The 22,882-nt window shown below is 38.7% G+C and overlaps 1 protein-coding gene across 1 annotated transcript; it reads right to left on the bottom strand.

Annotated features, from left to right (window-relative positions):
- Positions 1-20,497: 20,497 nt before the first annotated feature.
- LOC141695999 (glucose and ribitol dehydrogenase-like) lies at positions 20,498-22,203 on the bottom strand. The gene is made up of 4 exons (XM_074500197.1): positions 21,921-22,203; positions 21,449-21,825; positions 20,952-21,310; positions 20,498-20,824 (listed from the first exon to the last, which is right to left on the bottom strand). The coding sequence occupies exons 1-4, from the start codon at positions 22,173-22,175 to the stop codon at positions 20,802-20,804; spliced, it is 1,014 nt and encodes a 337-aa protein (XP_074356298.1). The 5' UTR covers positions 22,176-22,203; the 3' UTR covers positions 20,498-20,801.
- Positions 22,204-22,882: the final 679 nt, after the last annotated feature.

Genomic DNA, 22,882 nt, shown 5'->3' with positions numbered 1-22,882 from the left:
TAGAGTGGACCCCAAAACTCATTTTTATATTTAAGATCTTCCTTTCAAAGGGGATTTAAATACTCGCTCAAAACCTGGGGGATCCATCTTTGTGGTGTATTTTACATTCGCAACGTGGTTGCTGTTTTGAGAAAACAAATGAATTGATTACTTACCCAACGTTCGGGAAGTAAGCCCATCTAATTGAGTCGGCATAAGCGACAGACTGGGGTACGGTCTATCAAAGTGTAAGTGGCTGGGTGGCAGTCCATCAACGCGTAAGAGGCCGGGTGGCGGTCCAGCACAAGGTCCTAATGAGGCAAGGGTGATGACCGGTGGGGGATTCATCCATCTACTAGTAGAAAAGGTTACTTATTGGTATCTTTGCCTGATCAACAAGATATCGGGTTTATGCCAAAATTCTTTTCCTTTCCAAAATTCATTGGATGTTACAAATTCTGTTCATACTTTACATAACAGAGGTTCCAGGAAATGTTTAAGAGATATATATGTGGATATATATATCGGGACTAAATAAAGTATCTCGTAACTTTATTTCATTCAATAATATTTCAAAGATTGAATCTATTCAAGTCTTAACTTGTGGTCTCATCTATGGGATGACCTTTTGAAACCTATAATACTTTGAACAGTGGTAGTTCAAGTAGCTTTATAAATGATATAAGTATAGTGAAGTATTTGATAACTTCATCCCTTATTTTTGCTTATATCCAGTAAGTAATTATCTTTCACCTAATAAAGGTTTCCAGCAAGTTATCCATTTAGATGCTTGCATTATTGTTTACACTATATATTATCTTGCGAGCTGTAATGCTCACTCTTGTTTTATTTCTTCATCACACAACAACAGTTAGGAAAGATGGCCAGACTCAAGCAGACCCAGCGCAAGAGCGTGGGAAGCGCCCCGCGCCTTCCCGTTGAGATCATAGCTACTATAGCTGCAGAGGTAGATCTATTTGTAGATCAGACCTTCTACTTTTGGGAATTCATTTATGTATAATTATAACTTGTGGCAGATAATGGCAATTAATTGTAAACTTATCAAGTATTTTGGGTTGTAATAACTTTTAAATTGTGGATTCAAAGACTTGTACTTATTTCAATTTCATCTCTGAGACTATAACGGGTTGTGGTGTGTGTTAGTGTGGGGTCACAGCATGAGGTTATTTATTGTTAATTAAGTGAAGTGATATTGTGGAAAGAAAGACCGTGACGACCCGGATCCCTGACCCCGGATCTGGGGGTGTTACAGAAGTGGTATCAGAGCTAAGCGTTATAAACCTCAGAGATGATGTGACGTTAAGATAATAAGTTCACTAAGATGATAAGAACTCTTGCCAAGTTTATAGTCGGGCTACCTAACGTAGCACCGACAGTTAAAACCCTTATGGGAACCCTTATAAATGTAGCGATAGAAGCGTAGTTCGTTATCGTATATGGTAGCGGGACTCCGAACCTTGGGGCGGAGGAGTAACAGCGCGATGATGTTTTATTACTAATTGGAGATCGGATTGTGGATCCGATAGAGCGTCCTAACGCAGGACCGGATGATGTTGATATTGAGGATGTAGCGGTTGAGGATGTTGTCCTAGAAGGGATTATTGCTGAGGAGGATCCTGTGAAGGATCCTGACAAGAATGAATAAAGGACCACTGATGAATTGATGACCACGGTTAAGTCGACTACCAGAGGTAGGATTGGTCGGTCACTACCGGAGGTTCGTCCAAGTTTGTAAAGATAGTAGCCCCCTTTAACGCGGCTTACTCGTAAGACTGAAAAGTTGAATGGACAGAGAAATACGAGAACAACTTTCACGAACTGAAGCAAAGATTGGTGATGGCCCCTATGATGGCGTTGCCGGATGGAAAAGGAGATTTTGTGATGTGTAGTGACGCTTCGCATAAGGAATTAGGGTGCTTCTTATACAGCACAACAAGGTAATCGTGTACGCGTCAAGAAAATTGAGGGAATATAAAATTCGATATCCCCACCCATGAGCTTGGGCTCGTGGCAATAGTTTTGCCCTAAGGATTGGAGGTACTACTTGTATGGAGAGAAGTGCGAGATTTACCTAAGCCATAAGTGCTCTAGTACATTTTCACGCAGAAAGAGCTCAACATGCGCCAAATGAGGTGGTTAGAGCTAATCAAGAATTATGATTGGGAGATTCTTTATCATTCAGGGAAAGCCGATGTGGTGGCTGATGCCCTTAGTAAAAAGGAGAGACTCAAGATAATAATGTCTTTGGGAGAGTTTATAAGAGATTTTGAGAAAATGGAAATAGAAGTGAAGGTAACCAGAGTCGGTACCGAAAAGCTGTTTGAGATTGCAATACAGCCCGAATTGTTGGAGAAGATCATATTGTGCCAGAAAAAGTGATGAATGAAGGCAGAGAGCCAACAAATAGATATGAGATTAATACCGAGAAAGATGATAAGGGAATAATGAGGTATTCCTATAGAATTTGGGTTCCAAATGTTCAAGAGCTTAAAGATGAGATATTAGATGAAAGTCATAGTTCAAGGAATAAGATTTAGGGCAAACCCTGAATGTGATAGTCAGGGAGGACGCCATCAAGATAGAAGGAACCCATAACATAATGAAGTGGAAAATGAGGATTTTAACGTATAAGATAACCCCAAGTATGGGAGAAGGATGAAACATTTCATACTAAGGAAACAGAAAGTCGAGTAAGGAAAGGAGACCCGAGACGGTACTCCTATACGGTAATTCATGGACCTCTCTAAAAAGGACTTAGACTATTATCCCCAACCACCACCTTGAGGAAACAATGCGGTAGGAAATTCTTTCATGACCTTTAAATCGCTAAGCTCTCAGAGTTCCAAGGAACAGGTTGACCCAGTCGGGGCAAGAGCCTGGCTAAAGGAAATATAGGAATCATTTGAGATTCTAAATGATTGACGAATCACAAAAGACTGTTTTGTCACTTACCCTCCTAAGAGAGAGGCCACCCGCTGGTGAAAGGCCAAGGAAGGCACGGAGCAAGAGATTATAATAAACTGATTTAAGTTCAGTCAATTGTTTTCAGGAAAGTACGTCCCAAGGTTATGGATATAGTGTAAAAGCTTTAGAGCCAGAACAAAGTCAGACGAGTATGATGAATTATGAATCTAAGTTGTAAAAGTTATTAAGATTCGTTCTGAGGACACGAATCCAGAATGACGGGATGTTTGAAATCAATGCTTATGTTGTGTTGGTTCATGAAATAATGATAAGAGAAAGGAAAATAAAAAGAAACTGAAGTGGAAAGGAATATAAAGGCAATAGAGTTTGAGGAATGATAAAGGAGTTGGGTATGAGGAAACCCTAAAGACTCGTAGCAATAGAAATAGAAAAGTATGCAATCGTCAGGATGAGGGTGATTCACCATGGGTTAAAATTGATGGGTGAAGGCATAAGAGATACATATATTTTATCCCCTGTAAGTTGGGAGGATTCGAGGAAACCTTGAGATAATTCGAAGGATAAATAATGAGATGCAGATAGACTGAGGAGACAAGGAAGTAAGAAATTAGGAAAATTGGATGAAGGAAGTGACCTTCAATAATGTGAAGTGTAAGACCGGTGGCTCGATACCTAGAAAGGGAGACGCCAGGTATGAAAGATATCCCAACATTGAGGTGACTGTTGAGATAAACAACGAAAGTAAATAAGGAATTATTAAGAAGAGGTTCACGTTGAACACAACCAATATCTTCCAGAACATCCTTGTTATCGTTACCAAATTAGCCAAGAAAAGTGGATAACCGTTGCTATCTTTTGGAGGCCATATTGATTGACCTCATTTTGAATACAGATGTTATTGTGAAATTAGGCATATACTATCGAGGTGGGAATGATTGAATAAGACACCCTTATCAGGGATATATGACTTGATTTATCCATGGAAGGATGCATGTACCTTTTTAAAGGTGGAATTAATGATAGAATATCGGTAACTTAAAACGAATCCTAGGGAAATGCATAAAGGTTGGCATTTCACCCTTAATAGGGATAGTATGAGTTTTGACAGTATGAATTGGAAAGGATTAAGGTAATAACAACCTTTAAGTATCAGTGGAGAAATTTTTCAGAAACACATAGACAATGGTTCTAGTATTAGTAAAGGGTATTTTGATATGCCCTGTATCTAGGGAATACATGAGGTTTTACAAGGAGAAAGGTAATATTCAAAATTATCAAGAATAGAAATGTTGATAAAGGAAATATGACGTAATTATAATGATGCCAAGTGGGGCACGTGTTAAACCATGAGAAAGTATAGATCGAACCAGTAATGGTCGGAATTGTTCAGGGCAATTAGGACTTAAGATATAAGATGTTCTAAGTATGATTGAGAGTCAGTCGTGACAGTGATTAACCTCTAAAGACTGAGGCAATAACTTATGAAAAAATGGTGATATTTTTTTTACTCATCAGATTTTAAGGAAAACATTTTCACATAAGCTGTGATTGAAATGAGGTAGAAAATTTATTTGGAGGTGGTTAAAAAGGACATTGATTGTAAGGAAATTTTACTATCAGGAAAGGCCAAAGAGGTGGCCAACACTTTAAGTGTAAGAGGACAATTATCGGCTCTCGTGCCAGAAGAATACAGTAATAATGGTTAAAGCCGTGAAGGTTGTATTATGGTTTGGAAGATTGACAATCCTTCTGATGACTGTGCAATACTCAACCATAATAGTAGTTGGTAAAGGTTTAATTCGTGTAATCGCCATGAGCGGGCTATCTATCTCAGAAGATACTATCTTGAGATAAGCCAGGACCATGTTTCAAAAAGGACTAGACGAACCCTTGAGTTAAGTCTTCTATTTAAGGCATACGATTAAGAATGGTATTAACCTGCTATCGTTGCTTTGACTGAACCTCTTCTACAATTTTATCTACTTCATGTCATGAAAGTACGTCAGAATTTGGAGTGTTCTTCATGAATTATGAATGGTGATTATGTAACTCCTTAGAAGAATTTTATACGACATGTATGGACTCCGTATGGTTAGATATTAAGATTTCATGGAAAGTGAATGACGACAGTAGGTCAGTGGTGGACCATAGTAATGCAGTAATGATTCTGCGAGTAATGAGTTGATTACAACCGTGAGAGTTGTATTGGAATGAATGTTGAGATTGAGTACCACTAATCGGGTCGTGTTGACGTATAAGTTATCTTTGATAGAAAAACTAGGTCGATTATTTACCTATTGAATATTTATTCCTTCTTATCAATAGAGAGTCGTATTACTATATGAGGAAGGTTGCGGTGCAAGCATAGAATTCTGGTAACGATGATGTCTAGAATGAGATCCCAGATTCGATTTTCGATATTGAGGGAGTTTCAAGGGTGATTGTGTATAAGCTCGAGGAAGAGTATGGGTCCATAGAATGATAGACGGAATAGCAAAAATATTTAGGCATGTGAAATACGATGCTATAATACTTGATGTTGATATAAATACATATATGTTTTGTTCTCCTATGACAAACCTCTATAGTTCAGAGGTAGATTCCAAGCCAGATATTTTATGGCAATAAATTTTTTTTTTTTACGAATATACAATTCTCTTCAGTTCGTTCTTTTCTCTTCTTTTCATTTCATGTAAGCTAAGAAGAACAACCCTTCCAGAAGGGGAGGTATTGCCGAATGACTATCTATCTATGTGATAGAAGCCTAGTAGGATACCATCTATTGTTTAATTGCTTGTCAAGTACTAAAGGCTGGCCACCTTCTGTACTAACTATGCGATATAACAAGTGTTCATGATCATAGTGATCTCTCAATGAATTCTTTTACTTCTATATGATGGATCAAACTTTCAAAGATAGAAGCAGCTAGAAAGGAGTAGTATCAGTACGGTGGTATTCTGAATCTAACACATTCGTGATACTAAGGTTGACGTGGTTATTAAAAGGTTATAGAACCAATATAGTATTATGTACGGAAGATAGTAATGACTACGAACTGGAAAAGAATGGGTATTGAGAAGCAAAAGCTATAATGCTAGAAGCTATGATGAGAGTCTGTGCAATAGACTTGAAAGAATTTGAAATGGTCACTTAACACGGATTGAGTTTTCTTACGACAATAGATCATATGTCAGTATTGAGATATCGCCTTATGAGATCCTTGAGGGAAGACAATATCGATCTCCCTTATGTTAGGATGAAGTTGTAAGAGCGCAAGATGCTCGGACCCGCAGTAGTCCAAAGGACCAAGGATATAATAGATTTAATCAGAGGACGGCTGGTAGTAGCCCAAGCTGGGCACACGAAGTATGTTAATTTGACACGAAAGGACAAGGAATAGGAAGTAGGGGACCTAGTGTTGTTATAGGTATTCCCTTGGAAAGGATGGATGAGGTTCGGAAAGAAAGGAAAGCTAAGCCCACGAATTGTTGGACCCTTGGAGATATTAAGACATATTGGGAAGTTAGCATATGAGCTAGCCTACCCCCCGAACATGTAGCAAGTTCTTAACGTGTTCTACGTATCAATGTTAAGGAAGTGTAATTCGGATGCCAGATAAATAGGGGCATATGAGCACATAGACATGCAACCCGACGTTACCTATATGGAGCAACCAGGAAGGGTTATAGAGTGAAAAGGAACAAGTGCTTAGGAGAAGGGTTATCAAACTATTCAGAGTTTGATAGAAGAACCACAATATGGGAAAATTTACTCGAGAGTTAGAAAGTGCAATGTTAAGAGAGTATCCCTATTCATTTTCTATCTGATTCCGGGATGGAATCCTTTTAAGGAGGGGAGACTGTAATAACCCCAATTTTTGGAAATTTTTGAAACCCTTATGAATAGTGATTTTGCAGATTATGCTGAATAAGAAAACTTTCATGCCACACTATGTAGGGGTTCTGTTATGGATATTCTGAGATTTTATTAGTACTCTATATGGTATATAGGTGTATGTAAAGATCGTTAGAATCCAATTCCGAACACTTTGATTTTTCTCGGAAATCCACTAGATACGGAAAGAATTGAGTATAAGGTAACATGATAAAAAGGATTTAAATTAAACGATTATAAGAGAGGATCATAAAAGGATTATAATGTATTGAGAAAGGCTAAGGAAACCCAAGTAATAAGATCCCGGGTATGATTACTCAAACGAGAAACGAGAACGAAAGTTAAGCGAACCGTATAACAGGTCAGCGGTCATTAGGCAAACAATTAGTAAGTTAATCAAGGAGGTTAGGGGTGATGAGGTCATCCAACCAATAATAAGAGGGCAAGTAAGGGATGATGACATCATAAGGTGACATAAAAATGACATAGGGGGAAGGAGGTGTGGATGAATGATAACCACACAAAGTTCAAGGTTAATAAGGTAATAAACCAAAATCAAAACAAAAACAACCAAGGCAAATCAAAACAAATCACAAAAACACAAAAATCTCTCTTTCTTCCAAACTTGCTCTCGGCTTTTCCTCATTTTCAAGAAGAAGAATTTCAAAATTCAAGTTCCAAGCTTCCTTAATTGGTAAGATAATTATCTAGTACTCCTTATGCATAGATATAGCTATTCCATGAGTTTAAGCTTCAAATTCCTTCACAATCTCTTCCAATAATTCAAGGAAGAAGATGGTGAATAGTAACTTTCAAAGAAATAACTTTAGTTTCTTGAATTTTTATGAAAGTTTAAGGTTATACAAGCAAGGATCAAGGTTCTTTAGGCATTCAAAGCTCTTGTGATTGTGTTAAGAAGCTTCAAGAAGGTATAAACTCCAAACCCTAGCTTTAGTTTTGAGTATTTAGGAATGGTTATGAGTAATATAGTATATGTGAAGCATGAAGCTTGTTTGTTTAGAGTTTGGGTTGGAGTGGTAGTGGTATGAATGTTGAATCTTGTTGATTTGTTAAAGGAATTAAGTATAGTTTAAGTTCATGATGAGAATAACATAAATTGGAAGAACTTGAGGTGTTGGGACTGTTGTAGTGTGTTTTGGATGGATGTTGGTTGTATGAATGAATTGGGATTGATTGGTGATTGATTTGGATTGGTTTAAATTTGGGAAATCGCGTAAACATAGCCGTCGTAATGCCCGATTTACCGTAGACTGTTTTTGTTCTTAACATCAGAACCCTTGAACTCACTGTTAGGTTTTAACCATTGCCATGTTTAGATAGTTCATGTTACGAGCTTCGTTTTGATATATAGTTCGTTTGATTCCGATGTACAGTATAGGAGAAACGACCGTTTTAAGTAACGGTGTTTCGCGACCGAACCATTACCACTCGCCTTACTTTGAAACATAGGTTAAAGACCTTAAAGGCCTAAGTGGGAGTATGAATCATTTATGTAAAGTGTATTAGGTAGTTGGTAAGACACTCGCGAAAGAATCGCCTCAAAACCCTTAATGGTTAATTTATTAAAAATGGTGGAGCCGAGGATACTCGAGCGACTTAAGTAAATCGTTAAGCGCGAAAGCGAACATTAGGTCTCTAAATGGTTAAAGTCTAGTTTCTTAAGAGACCGGGGTCTAATTCCGACTTATGTTGTTGTTCATAGGTTATCGGACCCACTCTAAGCTTAAGCCTATCCGGGAGCACTCAGGCAAGTTTTCTACCCGTATAACTGTTGTTGTGATGTATATGTGTATATGCATGATCTTGCGATAAATGCATATTTGTTATTAGCAAATTCTTGCGATATATTGTAGTATGTGATATGGTATATATGCATGCCTGTTTCATATTCTTGATTTATATATCTGTTGGTTCAATGCTTATAGTTGCATAATGCCTATGCTAGAGATAAGCGGTATTTGAGTTTACCCTTAGTATAGGGGATCAAAAGGTGAACATATTTCTAAACCGGGAGTCGATGTTCCCGAGTATATATATATATATATAAATATATTTATATATATATGGATATAGTTTTCAAAACTATTGATCGAATAAGGTTTATTCGATAACTTTATATTAATTAATGAATAATATTTGAATATTCATTCGAGGACTTATGACTCTGTTTATTATATTTAATGATTATTAATTGAATATTCATTTGAGGATGTATGACTCACTTTATTTTATTTAATGAATATTATTTATAATATTCAATCGAGGCATTATGACTCCGCTTATTATTTAATAATATTCTTTATTTTATTAAAGAATAATGTTTCGATAATCAAACTTATTTTCGATTATTCAAATAAAGATAGTACTTTCGTATAAGTATATCTTTGGTTATTTAATATCCATTTCAAGTATGAGTTTTAAAACTTCTACTTCGAATATTTTAATAAGGATTATCTTTATGAGAATATTATTTAACTAATAATATTCAAATATTTCTAATATATCGGGACTGATTTATTTTAATAGCAGTACTCCAAACATTCTTAAAAATGTTTTCGAGTCTTCAAAATGATTTTTAAAGTTAGAGTGGACCCCAAAACTCATTTTTATATTTAAGATCTTCCTTTCAAAGGGGATTTAAATACTCGCTCAAAACCTGGGGGATCCAGCTCTGTGGTGTATTTTACATTTGCAACGTGGTTGCTGTTTTGAGAAAACAAATGAATTAATTACTTACCCAACGTTCGGGAAGTAAGCCCATCTAATTGAGTCGGCATAAGCGACAGGCCGGGGTACGGTCTATCAAAGTGTAAGTGGCTGGGTGGCAGTCCATCAACGCGTAAGAGGCCGGGTGGCGGTCCAGCACAAGGTCCTAATGAGGCCAGGGTGATGACCGGTGGGGGATTCATCCATCTACTAGTAGAAAATGTTACTTATTGGTATCTTTGCCTGATCAGCAAGATATCGGGTTTATGCCAAAATTCTTTTCCTTTCCAAAATTTATTGGATGTTACAAACTCTGTTCATAATTTACATAACAGAGGTTCCAGGAAATGTTTAAGAGATATATATGTGGATATATATATCGGGACTAAATAAAGTATCTCGTAACTTTATTTCATTCAATAATATTTCATAGATTGAATCTATTCAAGTCTTAACTTGTGGTCTCATCTATGGGATGACCTTTTGAAACCTATAATACTTTGAACAGTGGTAGTTCAAGTAGCTTTATAAATGATATAAGTATAGTGAAGTATTTGATAACTTCATCCCTTGTTTTTGCTTATATCCCGTAAGTAATTATCTTTCACCTGATAAAGGTTTCCAGCAAGTTATCCATTTAGATGCTTGCGTTATTGTTTACACTATATATTATTTTGCGAGCTGTAATGCTCACTCTTGTTTTATTTCTTCATCACACAACAACAGTTAGGAAAAATGGCCAGACTCAAGCATACCCAGCGCAAGAGCGTGGGAAGCGCCCCGCGCCTTCCCGTTGAGATCATAGCTGCTATAGCTGCAGAGGTAGATCTATTTGTAGATCAGACCTTCTACTTTTGGAAATTCATTTATGTATAATTATAACTTATGGCAGATAATGGCAATTAATTGTAAACTTATCAAGTAAGTATTTTGGGTTGTAATAACTTTTAAATTGTGGATTCAAAGACTTGTACTTATTTCAATTTCATCTCTGAGACTATAACGGGTTGTGGTGTGTGTTAGTGTGGGGTCACAGTATGAGGTTATTTATTGTTAATTAAGTGAAGTGATATTGTGGAAAGAAAGACCGTGACGACCCGAATCCCTGACCCCGGATCTGGGGGTGTTACAGCAAAGCTTTGTGACCGTTTATGCATAAGGGATGTTCATGTGCTTAGTTCCCCTCAAAAACTTCAGAATTCCTTGGTAGATAAACTCACCAAGGTCCACATAGTACTCCTCATTAAGAATTCCCCACAATAACTGTGATCGCTCAACTGTGACCTCATGTGCATGTGAAGAAGGCAAAATACTAGCACAAATAAATGCATTCCATGCACGGGCATACCTGTTCGTAGCGATCGCCGGGAAGTGACGATACTCATTAGTGCCGGTCTTGAAGGTCCACACTGTGCCCGGCCTATAGAGAGTAGCACAAATTAAATCCAAGTCGAAATCCTCAGCAGTCTTCTCATTCCAGTTCTCCTCCTCGGGCTTCCTCTCTCGCTGCCCAATCACACGGCGAATCGCCGCTGGGTGATAATCAACCGTCAGCCCTCGGATCATAGAAAACCCATTCTTCTCAGCCTTCGTGTTCGCATAGAACTCGCGAACCACACTCATCGGCACTGCTTCGGGCGACTCACAAAAAGCTATCCACCCCTTCTCTGCAATCATAGGTAGCAACTCATCATCCCTCCCCGATGGCAAAAACCCTCTCTCCTTCAGAATCGGCTTCCCCAAAAGCCTAGTGTACTCCTCCTCCGCAGCTCTGTCATTCAACCGAGGCCTCGCAGCAGTACCCCTCGATGAATCAGCAGTAGGGACTGTGCTGCTTCTATCAATAGTTCGTGCTCTCTTGGGTGCCATTGAATCTTGAATAAAAGTGTTTAAGAACTGAGTATTTTTGTTTGGGAGAGAGTTTGAGTGTAGAAAATTTGTGGGGGATATGTAGGATAGGTGTATGTATATATAGGATGTGAATTAGGTTAAAACTAGATTAGGAGTGGGGTTGAGGGATAAAATGATGGGATAGTAGGAAAAAATCGTGGGTTTATGGGCTAAAATTGGTTTTTTTTTATTTTTCTGATTTTTTTGATTTTTTTCTGAACTTAAAAAATTTTCTGGCAGTCGACCGCTGAGCGGTCGCTCAGCAGAGCTGAGCGGGCGCTCAGGGGGTCATTGGAAAAAAAAAATTCAGTCCCGTTTTTCTGATTTTTTTGTGTTTTTGGATAGGTTATTAACTTCTAAGGGTTTCTGTAACAACAAATCATGGGTGGCCTCCCACGCAACGCTTCTTTTTCGTCATTAGCTTGACGTTGCGTACCTTCTTTAAGTTGACAATAAAATGGCACTAACCACTTCTCGGTTTGCCATGTCCCCATAGTAGTGCTTCAAACGCTAACCATTAACCTTGAATGCTTGGTCCGGATCATTCTCAAAAATTTCCACCGCTCCATGTGGAAACACAGTTTTGACAATAAAAGGTCCAGACCACCTTGATTTAAGTTCCCAGGAAAGAGTCGGAGACGAGAGTTGAATAAGAGAACTTGTTGTCCCGGCACGAATAACTTAGGATGTAGCTTCCTATCATGCCACATCTTCACCTTTTCCTTGTACATTTTGTTATTCTCGTACGCTTGAAGTCAGAATTCATCAAGTTCATTAAGCTGAAGCATTCTCTTCTTACCAGCTGCATCTAAATCCAGGTTCAACTTTTTCAACGCCCAGTAGGCCTTATGCTCAAGCTCCGTAGGTAAATGACATCCCTTACCATACACCAGCTGAAACGGGGACATACCAAGTGGAGTTTCGTATGCTGTTCTGTAAGCCCAAACAGCTTCATCGAGCTTTAAAGACCAATCCTTCCTTGACGGGCAAACAACCTTCTCTAGAATGCGCTTGATCTCTCTGTTAGACACTTCCGCTTGACCATTTGTTTGCGGATGATAGGCAGTAGCAACTCGATGATTCACATTATAACGCTGCATCATAGAAGTGAACTTACGGTTGCAGAAATGCGACCCTTCATCACTTATGATTACCCGAAGTGTTCCAAACCTTGTGAAAATCTGCTTATGAAGAAAATTCAGCACTGCCTTTGTATCATTTATCGGTAGAGCTTTGACTTCTACCCATTTTGAGACATAATCGACTGCCAGCATCCTGCAACCGATTTTGGCTTCTACCCATTTTGAGACATAATGACTTCTACCCATTTTGAGACATATGTTTAACGGCATCTCATCCTTTCTCGTCAAATTTCCCACTCTTTGGCAACGATCACACCTTAAAACAAACTGATGAGCATCCTTAAACAAAGTAGGCCAGAAAAAACCTGCTCGCAGAATACGAGCTGCCGTCTTCTCTCCACCATAGTGCCCACCATAAACTGTGGAGTGGCAGTCTCGTAATATCCCCTCCGTCTCACAGAACGGGATACATCTCCTGATGATCTGGTCAGCTCCTTGTCTAAACAAATATGGTTCATCCCACATATACCACTTCACCTCATGCAGAAACTTCTTCTTTTGAGCTGAGGTCAAATTAGGAGGCATTATATTGCTGACAAGATAGTTTACAATATCTGCAAACCATGGCTCTTCCTCCTGAACTGCAAACAACTGCTCATTCGGAAAAGATTCATTGATCAATGTTTTATCTTGTGAAGTAGACTCGGGATTCTCCAACCTAGAAAGATGGTCAGCTACTTAATTCTCAGTACCTTTTCGATCCTTGATCTCTAACTCAAATTCCTGAAGTAAAAGCACCCAACGAATGAGTCTCGGCTTCGAATCCTTCTTGGAAACCAAATAGCGAATGGCCGCATGATCAGTGAATACTATCACTTTTGTCCCAAGCAGATAAGATCGAAATTTCTCGAAACCAAAGACTATAGCCAAGAGCTCCTTCTCCGTAGTGGTGTAGTTCATTTGGGCCCCATTTAAGGTCTTATTCGCATAGTAGACCACATGAAAGAGATTCTTCTTGCGCTGCCCAAGAACTGCACCTACCACATAATCACTTGCATCACACATCATCTCAAACAGTTCTGTCCAATCTGGTGCTGTAATAACTGGTGCAGTGATCAAACTCTTCTTGAGAGTCTCGAATGCCGACAAACAATCATCATCAAATTTGAAAGGCACATCTTTCTCAAGTAAGTTGCACAATGGCTTAGATATCTTTGAAAAGTCCTTGATGAACCGCCGATAAAAACCCGCATGACCAAGAAAACTACGGATTCCTTTCACAGAAATAGGTGGTGGAAGATTTTCAATGACTCCCACCTTGGCCTTGTCCACCTCCAGACCCTTGCTAGAGACCTTATGCCCAAGAATAATGCCTTCACGCACCATAAAATGACATTTCTCCCAATTGAGCACCAAATTAGTTTCCACGCACCTTTTGAGTACGGCACGAAGATTATTCAAACATTCATCATACGAATGTCCAAAGACGGAGAAGTCGTCCATGAACACCTCGACATTATTTCCAATCATGTCAGAGAATATCGCCATCATACATCTCTAAAAAGTGGCTGGTGCGCCACATAACCCAGACGAAACTCTGCGAAAAGCGAACGTGCCAAATGGACACGTGAATGTGGTCTTTTCCTGATCCTCTGGTGCAATACAAATCTGATTATACCCTGAATAGCCATCCAGAAGACAATAATACTCATGACCAGCCAACCTGTCAAGCATCTGATCAATGAATGGGAGAGGGAAGTGATCCTTCCTCGTGGCTTTGTTCAACTTTCGATAATCCATGCATACTCTCCATCATGTAACTGTTCGAGTGGGGATGAGCTCATTCTTCTCATTTGCTACCACAGCATTCTTGAGGTCAGAAGTACCAAGAGATTCAAACGGCATGTCCAGTTTTCACTTCCAGGGAGAAGCATTCAGATATTGTAATTGCTCGTCGCCATCTTCATCATCACTGTCAAAATCCCCCACTAAGGCCTTTTCCAATGCATCAGACATTAGCATGTGATCGAGTTCTGAAGTAATCGCAGAATCAATCACATCCACTTTTAAGCACTCCTCGTCTTCTGTAGGGAATTTCATTGCCTTGAACACGTTGAAGGTCACATCCTGATCTTGTACCCGCATAGTAAGTTCACCTTTCTGCACATCTATCAAGGTACGGCCAGTAGCCAAGAAAGGTCTTCCCAAGATTATGGGAATCTTCTTATCTTCCTCGAAATCCAGAATAACAAAATCTGCAGGAAAGAAGAGCTTATCCACCTTGACTAGCACATCCTCCACTATGCCCCTTGGGTAAGTAATAGAACGATCAGCCAATTGTAGAGACATGTAGGTGGGTTTTGGATCAGGCAAATCCAACTTTTTAAAGATCGACAACGGCATCAGATTGATGCTTGCTCCCAAATCACAAAGGCACTTGTCAAAAGTCAACTTGCCAATGGTGCAAGGAATGGTGAAACTACCTGGATCTTTAAGCTTTGGAGGTAACTTTTGCAGCAGAATAGCGCTGCATTCTTCCGTTAGAGCAACGGTCTCAAGGTCATCCAGTTTCACCTTCCTTGAAAGAATACTCTTCATAAACTTCGCATAACTAGGCATTTGCTTCAAAGCCTCAGCGAAAGGTATATTGATGTGAAGTTTCTTGAACACCTCCAGAAACTTACCGAACTGTTTATCCAGCTTTTGCTGCTGCAATCTCTTAGGGAAAGGTGGTGGAGGATAGAGCTGTTTCTCCCCTGTATTACCCTCAGGCAGAGTGTGTTCAACAGTAGTCTTCCTTGGTTCCGCCGTTTTCTCCTTTTGCTTAGCTTCTTCATCTCTAACTTCAGCTTCTCCTTCTTTTGCCTTTTCAGCATCAGCAACTTTCCCAGACCTTAAGGTAATAGCCTTGACTTGCCCTTTAGCTTTCTTCCTGCCTGGTACTTCCGTGTCACTGGGAAGTGTGCCAGGTTGACGATTGAGCACTGCATTGGCTATTTGACCGATTTGATTTTTCAAGGTCTTGATAGAAACCGCCTGACTCATGCATAACAGCTTAAGTTCCTCAAAATCAGCACTAGTAGGTGCAGCTGCACTTCCCTGTAGAGGATATGATTGCCTTTGAGCATACTGCTGTGGTTGCTGGAATCCAAGTGGATTAAACTGTTTACTCACACCTTGCTGATATGGTGGCTGAATAGCATTCTGATTATTACCCCAGCTGAAATTTGGATGATTTCTGTTATTAGGATGATAAGTAGCTGGCACAGGCTGCTGTTGTCGCCGATAATTATTCACATACTGAACAGATTCGTTGACAAGAGAACACTGATCCGTAGCATGAGAACCTGCACAAAGCTCGCAGACCATAGCTATTTGATTAACTCCATATGTAGCTAGAGAATTAACCTTCATCGACAGCGCCTGGAGCTGCACTACAATAGCGGTGGCTGCATCGGCTTCCAGAATACCTGCTACCTTCCCAGGCATCATCCTCTGAGTTGGGTTTTGATGCTCATTTCCAGCCATAGTCTCGATAAGATTATAAGCCTCAGTATAGCTTTTGGCCCACAAAGCGCCTCCAGCTGTTGCATCGAGCATGGGCCGAGATTGGGCCCCCAAACCATTATAGAAACCAGTGATCACCATCCAATCGGGCATTCCATGATGTGGACACTTTCTCAACATTTCCTTGTAGTGTTCCCAAGCTTCGCACATAGATTATGTAGGTTGTTGCGCAAACTGAGTAAGAGCACTCCTCATAACAGCAGTCTTTGCCATCGGATAAAACTTCACCATAAACTTTTGCGCAAGATCTTTCCAAGTAGTGATAGACCCAGCTGGTTCAGAATGTAACCAGTCCTTAGCTTTGTCCCTCAGTGAGAATGGGAAAAGCCTCAGCTTGATAGCCTCATCAGTCACGCCATTATACTTGAAAGTGCTGCAGATCTCGACAAAATTCCTTATGTGCATGTTGGGGTCTTCAGTCGCAGCTCCTCCAAAAGAAACAGAATTCTGTACCATCTGGATAGTACCCGGCTTGATTTCAAAGGTGTTAGCTTGAATAGCCGGATGAAGAATGCTTGACTGAATGTCATCAATTTTAGGCCGAGAAAAGTCCATAAGAGCTGGATCAGCCTGAACAATACGATCACCCATGATTACTGGTTCTTTCTGCTCAGTTCCTGAATCCGAATCTTCAAAATCTATCTTTTCCGGAATATCAAGAACTTCGTCTGTCTCCTCAGATGTATCTAAAGTCCTTTTGCGAGTACGAGAACGAGTTTGCATAAACGCTCGCTTAAGTACCTGAAACACAACCAGAAACAATAAGTAACAACTACGTCCTAATCACTGAGTCCTAATGACCAATGATGGTAAGTATATACTCTAAAAAAATTCGCCGAGTCCCCGGCAGCGGCGCCAAAAACTTGTTAGGGCGGAAACACGCGCTAAAAATACACGCAAGTATACGCGTTCGCAAGTAATATAGAATACTTTCTAGTCCGTTCCCACAGAGACTCAGACTAATTATTGTTTAATTAAACTCACGCACCAACGTATGATTACTTCTCAATGTTAAGACACTAACACTTAGAATTGTTGACTAAATATTAACTACAATTAATTACTTAGTTTATCACTTAAATAACACTTCAACTAACAATATTAAAACACTCATGAGATCACAACTTCATTACTACTTCCTTCAATAGTTATTGTTATTACCTTAGCATGTGACAGTGATGATATTAATCGAATAACACGAAACTGATAAAAGCCAACTTTTATTGTACTCATACTATTCTACCAAGCATCCACAATTAAGATAGAAGTTGAATATGCATCAATTATGTTGAGTTCCTATATGTCTACAGAAATTGACAACATAATGATTTAAGCACAAGTTATTCCTTTTGATTACACAGGGAAAATAAAACTGTTAGAGTTACCCACTAATCATGCACATCATACATGAACCTATGCTAGCATGGCAAGTTCCAAATCTCAAGATCCACCGTCGCTTCACAAGAGATTAACACCATATCTTATATGTTCACGACGCACATAAGACGAATACGCACAACCACTACTAGATATCATACAATCATCACACACTAAGGTATTAAACAATTAACTAAAGAATTCCATAGCAAATCCGTTACGACCCCATGATCACGATTAGACCATAATAGCACTTATCGTCATCATGGGTTCATATGAAATCATGATAAACAAACACAAGAGAATAATAACTAAACTAATTATATTAAATCAGAGTACGTCACAAGAGTAATTAAGTTCAAAGTAAGAAAACTAGCATCCAACGTTACAACGAAATAAGAATCACAAGAAAATATGTTTCCACTTCGTTGCTGTGTGCTAAAACAGTCTTCTTCCTTATCTCATACGCTCCTTTCTTAATACAACGATCCAACCTCATGAAAACGTCTCTAAATCTACTTATATAATAGTCCCATAAAACTCAGATTACATAGAAGTGGAAGCCAAACAGAAGTAGAAGTCCTAAAATAAATTATCTTTTTTCCCGACCCTGCGCGGCCGCTCAGCATAGCTGAGCGGGCGCTCAGCTTTATGCTGAGCGGGCGCTCAGGACCCTACTGGAAAAATCCTGAGTTTGCTCCGTTTCTTCGCTGTAATCTGCCCATTTCCTTCCTCTCGCAATGGTGAACACATGCCAAGACTTATTCTTGATGATTACTCCTCCGAAATGCAACTAATACCCTGAAATGCATAAACACTAGAAAAACGCATCAAATACACAAAATACTTGATTTCAAGGCACCAATTTAAGCTATTTTCAGACGCTCTAAGTGGTATAAAATGCCACTTATCAGAGGGTCAATTCGCTCCTGTCGCAACCATAAAGTTTTTTAAAATAGAGTTATATGTAGTTAACTGTATGCTGAAGGACTTGTACACGACTATAGTTTAACTGGCTTAGTTGTGTTTTTGACCGGAAAATGCTATATTTCGTTTATTTTGATCGGAATTGACGATTTTTTATTGAAATGATGTTGTTATTTTCAGTTCATGATTTTAAAGTAGTTTTTAATTGTTTGATGTATAGTAACGAGTTGGAAAATATTTATTTGAGCTTGTTATGGTTCCCTCAAGTTTGCCGGAACTCAGAAACTTATCGGTATATGAAATTTCTTTCTAGTTTCTGGACAGATTTTTTTTAAAACAAAATTTTGTTAATTCAACCGTGCAGTGTTGAATTTATGTTTTTGGCGCACTTTTTGATTTTTTCCAGAAAATTTAGGTAATTTTTGCGGGATTTCCAAATTTTAAATGAAAATTTGAAATTTTTGGCAAAATCAAATTCGACTGATTGCGATCGAATTTAACCGGTCGAATTTAGCGATTGTATTTAACCAGTTGAATTTAGACGATCGCATTTACACTAAATACAACCGACTTATTAAATATCACTCCCATATGTACGACCGGTTTTGAATCGATTGTATTTAACCGTTTTTCTTGTAGTGGCAACAGATTTAATCATTTCCATAGTATTGCTAATAGTACTAACTTATATATCATTGGAAATTTGTCACTTAATTTAACAAAGGACATTATGTTATTATATGGTTGATATTAGTAGAAACATAATAATCGTTATTATAGGGTTGATATTAGTACTAAGTAGTACTAACGGAATAATCTGTCACTAAGTTGGTCGGGATGTTGTCGGGGTCTCAAACATGAATTCTGTTGTTAGTATGCTATTATTCCGTTGTAAAATTTAGTAATGAAAACAAATCCATTGGCAATGATTTCCCAATAACGTTTCCTCCAATGAAATATTTTAGTTGTTATTCCGTTGGCAGAGAGCTTTGTCAACGGATGTCTATAACATAACAACGACATTTTATGTTATCAAAATCGGATATTCTTGTAGTGGACCGAGCTAATGAACTAATTAACAACACAGAATCTTACTTGTGACTAGCATGACATTTTATTTTATGATAACTTCATTTTTTCATACTTATAAAAAGATTAATATATATTAGCTAATATTAATTAACATGCACTTTTACTAATTAAAAATAATTAACATGCGTGCGTAATATTAACAAAAAAAAAACGCTATCGATCATTAATTATGTTCATATAAACGTTAACATATACAGATTATTGATGTAGAACAACTAATCTTACTAATCTTATTGATAGCAGAAAAAAATTTGTGAAGAGGTTGTGCTGAATTTGGAAAGAAGATTGGTGGTTTTGTTCAGAGAAGTAGATAAAGTAGGTTAGTATTAATAAACATGAGATACCGAATATATCGGTCAAACTAGACGATATATCAAGGTAGATGGCGTCAAATATACAGAATAATAGGAGATTCACTAAACATATCAACGAAATAGTATTAACGGAATAGTAAAGACATAGTAACAGACATAAAAAGCAAAGTTGAACGTCTGTTGACACATCATTACGCTCTCCGTAGTCTAGTTGGCAATCCGTTGGTAATTACCAATTACCAACGGATTTATTTTCGTTACCATTTTTCGTTGGTTTAAGCGGGAATTCTTATAATGTCTGTACCCGAAGGATAGCAAGGATAACGACTACCGGCTACTTATGATAATAAAAAATAGAAAGGGTGTTACAATTAGGAACCTTAAAATTTTTTAAATAAAAAGGTTAACTAGGGACCTTAGTTTTTTTAAAAAATAAGAAGATTATTACTCCCTCCGTCCCTCCCAAATGTTTACATTTGGGTGGGGCGCGGAGTTTAAGAAAAATGATAAATTAGTGGAGAAAAATTGAAAATGTGAGTAAAATAGTAAGACCGATTAATATTATATGTATAAAGTGGGTATAGGGGAGAAAAGTAGTGGATATAGTTAATTTAAAAATTATAAAAACTTTACTATTTTTGGAAAATTTTGAAATGTAAATAATTGGAAGGGACATCCCAAAAAAGAAAGTGTAAACAAATGAGAGGGACAGAGGGAGTACTATATTATAAATAGCCCAACTCGGGGCCTTGATTTTTTAATAAGGTAGAGAGTATTCTTACACAGAACCCGGTAGAAAGAGAGAATACAAAGAGAAAAGTACAGCAGTGTTTCATAATTATTGCCACATATAAGAGACTTTACATGTACAAATGCTACCCCTCTCATACAACCATCAAAGATCTCTAAGAACAAGTACAGCCATAGATGCAATAGTTAATTAGTAGCTGCAAGGCCCCGCAACATTTCCCATAAGCTTCTCATGGGAAGTAAGCTTTTTCACACATTAAGCATTAACAATTGAACCACCTGCACATTAGTTAAAAAGAATTAGTTACTTCAGTATATGGCAGTAACATCTTGATACACCAAAATTCAGAATCAGACAAAATTAAACTTTAATAAAACAAAGAAACTCCCTGCAGTGGAGCCTTACCATTTGGATGAAGAACTTGTCCAGTGTAATATGAGGAATCAGCATTAGAAGCAAGGAAAACATAGGCCGTGGCAACTTCAATTGGCTGACCTGCCCTTTTCATTGGTGTTTGACTCCCAAATTTCGCACTTTCTTCCTCGTCAAATGATGCTGGAATCAATGGTGTCCAGATCGGTCCCGGGGCGACGCCATTAACACGAATGCCTTTCTCCACCAGCTGCAGTGCAAGCCCTCTGGTGAACGCTACTATTGCGCCTTTGGTAGATGTGTAGTCAAGGAGCTTTGCATTGCCCTTGTACGCATTCACCGATGTTGTGTTGATTATGCAACTCCCTCCCTTCATATGCTTCAATGCATGCCTAAACATCATATTTTCATAAAACACGCATTAAAAATCAATTTTTGTAACTAGTAGATGCAAAAAACAACACACACAGCATCTCGAATCCTCACAAGCAAAGAGTTTTCATTGTACTAACATTTGTTAGAGAAGTTACCTAGTGAGAAAGAAGTAGGAAAATATATTAGTCCTGAACACCCTTAGCAGCCTGTCTTCATCAATCTCCTCAACTGACGATGCCTTGTACTGCTCAGCCGCATTATTAACAAGAATATCAATTCTGCCAAATGCTTTGACAACTTCATCCACAACTTTCTTGCAATTCTCATCAAACCCCAAGTCAGTCGGCACCGCAATCGGATCTCTGGCATCGGACCTCTTAGCCTTCCTTATCATATCCAGGGTGTCCTTAGCATCCTTGTCCTCCTGACCCTTAACATAAGTGAAGGCCACAGTGGCACCTTCTAGCGCAAAACAATGGCATACTGATCTTCCTATTCCTGAATCACCACCAGTAACTAATGCCACTTTTCCCTGCAATATGATTATATCATATATATATATATATATATAATTATACATATAATCAAGAATATATACACAAACACAAGAGAGAGAGGATGTGATACTTGAAGTTTGTTAGCAGGGTGGTAGTGGTGACTAGTGGCCTGAGGGTTAGGGTCCATCACATGCTCTTTCCCTGGCTGAGCCTCCTGTTTCTGAGGAGGAAACTGGGAAGCCATTCCTCTCACAAATAACTTGTACCGCAAATTTGCACTGCTTGTCGAAAAACTTGTCCTGATTGCCGGAAAGCTATACCTCTTGCTAAGATTTGGCTTACAAATTGCTAAGACTCTTGAAACACAAACAAATCGAGAAAACATGTAAGCTTTAAATATGATGGGAACTGCAAGGGGCAATACAAATTATATATATAAACTAGTATGGTATGAAGAATGAAAGCGTGCGTGCATGTCAAACACGTGTCAATGTTAAAACACTGATACATGTAACGTGGCATATGACAGCATGCGCGTAGGACACGTTGCCTGAAACGGGCGTCACCAGAAGATGAGTACGTTGTTTTTTGTACTCCCTCCGTCCCTAAAACCGTTTCCTATTTGTGTTGGACACATTTGCCAATATTGTTAATATCTTTAATTTTGTATTAGTTGATAACTCCGGTCAGCGGGCGGCTCCGTCCGACGGCGTTCCTGGACCTTCTGTGCGTGGGAGAGGTGTAGCTGCAGGTTGGGCGCCTGCAAAACAACACCGGAAGGGGGGTTTTGCTCCCACGGCGCCTCCGGTGTAAGAATAAGAACGGGATTCGGAAAAGATGAAGGTATATATATATTAATATCATTTAGAGGTTGCTGTGTGTTTGTGTGTGGATGTGTATATGTGTGGCTGCTGTATGTTTTTGAGTGTATGGGAGTGTGTGAGTGTAAGAGTAAAAATATTTTCCAGCCCCTAAACCCTTCAGTCTTGGCGGTATATATAGCCCCAAGGTAGGGTTTAGGGGTAGTTACCTCTAAATCTGGGCCGTTAGATCTTGGGAGCGGAGGACGCTTGGCTTGGGCAGATTGCTTAC

The sequence above is a fragment of the Apium graveolens genome, chromosome 11 (assembly GCF_009905375.1).
Source record: "Apium graveolens cultivar Ventura chromosome 11, ASM990537v1, whole genome shotgun sequence".
Taxonomy (NCBI): Eukaryota; Viridiplantae; Streptophyta; class Magnoliopsida; order Apiales; family Apiaceae; genus Apium; species Apium graveolens.
The sequence above is the reverse complement of the archived record's forward strand: the minus strand, read 5'-3'. Positions and strand labels throughout refer to the sequence as shown.

Excerpts from the sequence above, each read along its gene's own strand:
- LOC141695999 (XM_074500197.1), bottom strand. The coding sequence starts at position 22,175 with ATGTTTTCTCGATTTGTTTGTGTTTCAAGAGTCTTAGCAATTTGTAAG. Across the intron at positions 21,826-21,920 it reads ACCCTGCTAACAAACTTCAA|GGAAAAGTGGCATTAGTTAC; the intron begins GTATCACATCCT and ends ATCATATTGCAG. Across the intron at positions 20,825-20,951 it reads ACAAGTTCTTCATCCAAATG|GTGGTTCAATTGTTAATGCT; the intron begins GTAAGGCTCCAC and ends ACTAATGTGCAG.